The following is a 1,366-nucleotide window of genomic DNA, read 5'->3' on the forward strand; positions in this document are numbered from 1 at the left end:
CAGGTTTACTAAAGAGGCATGGGATAATTCATAAAGTATCAACAGCCTATCACCCCCAGACTAATGGGAAAGCAGAGGTTTCTAACAGAGAGATAAAGCGCATACTGCAAAAGGTAGTCAAGCCTCATAGAAAGGACTGGAGCACTAGGCTCCAAGACGCGCTTTGGGTATATCGTACAACATACAAGACACCGATTGGGATGAGTCCTTTCCGCTTGGTTTATGGAAAGGCCTGTCATCTCCCAGTTGAGTTAGAACACAAGGCTTTTTGGGCAGTAAAGGAATGCAACATGGACCATGAGAGAACTGGAGCTGAATGGAAGTTGCAGCTGCAAGAATTAGAGAACCTTCGCCTAGAAGCTTATGAAAACTCCAGGCTGTATAAAGAGAAGGTGAAGGTTGTGTATGACAAGAGCATTAAGAGAAGAGAATTCCAACCTGGGGACTTAGTCCTACTTTACAACTCCAGAATGCGACTCATGCAAGGCAAGCTGAGATCCAGATGGGATGGTCCCTATCGAGTAGAGAGGGTGGAACCATACGGAGTCTTTCACTTGAGCCATCCTTCAAGCTCTGAACTTATCAAAGTCAATGGACATCGCTTGAAGTTATTCTATGGCAAAAAGATGGCGAAAAACCAGGAACTAGAGATCTTCCTCTTGGAAGATCTGCCCACAGCAGAAGACTGAGCTAGTGGAGCGTCCAACTTAAGGACGTTAAAGCAAAGTGCTGGGTGGGAGACAACCCACCATGGTATGATCGTTCCTCCCCCTCTCCTTACCTTCCTTCGTCAATAACTCTTCTTAGTACTAATGCCTATATTCTGCATCTCATCCGCATATTGCATATTGCATATAAAAAAAGGGGGTGTTAAGGCATGCGACGCACCAACATCGTTGACGCGCTCGCGTCATAGTGCCTTCGCAGCATTAAAGAAAAGAAACAGAGAGTTGCGCAGGAATGTGGCTGGAGGCGTGCCCCTGGCACCATTTGATCCACGCGTCCGCATGGACGACGCAATCGCGTCATTTGTAAAATGGCCTCCCCACGCGTCCGCGTTAACCACGCAAACGCGTGGCTATGCAATTCGACGTAAAAGGGTGTATGACAGTGAGTTGCGCTGGACCTGGGCTGAACCTGTGCTAGCCGCACAAGCCCTGCTGCGCGAACGCATGCCCCACGCATCCGCGCCATTTTCTCAATTTGGCCATCCACGCAATCGCGCCAACCACGCGACCGCGTCACCCTGAAATTTGGCAAACCATGTTTCACACAGAGAGTTGTTTGAGCGCAAAGCTGCCCTCGCGCCCCTAGTGCAAATCATGTCACGCGTCCACGTGACCGACGCGTCCGCGTCATTTCCTTC

The 1,366-nt window shown here is 49.5% G+C and overlaps 1 protein-coding gene across 1 annotated transcript; it reads left to right on the forward strand.

Moving 5' to 3' along the window:
- The first annotated feature begins 290 nt into the window (after window positions 1-290).
- Window positions 291-689, forward strand: LOC130934557 (uncharacterized). Its single transcript, XM_057864116.1, has one exon. It carries the CDS (start codon window positions 291-293, stop codon window positions 687-689), a length of 399 nt encoding a protein of 132 aa, XP_057720099.1.
- Window positions 690-1,366: the final 677 nt, after the last annotated feature.

Source organism: Arachis stenosperma, chromosome 6 (assembly GCF_014773155.1).
Source record: "Arachis stenosperma cultivar V10309 chromosome 6, arast.V10309.gnm1.PFL2, whole genome shotgun sequence".
NCBI lineage: Eukaryota > Viridiplantae > Streptophyta > Magnoliopsida > Fabales > Fabaceae > Arachis > Arachis stenosperma.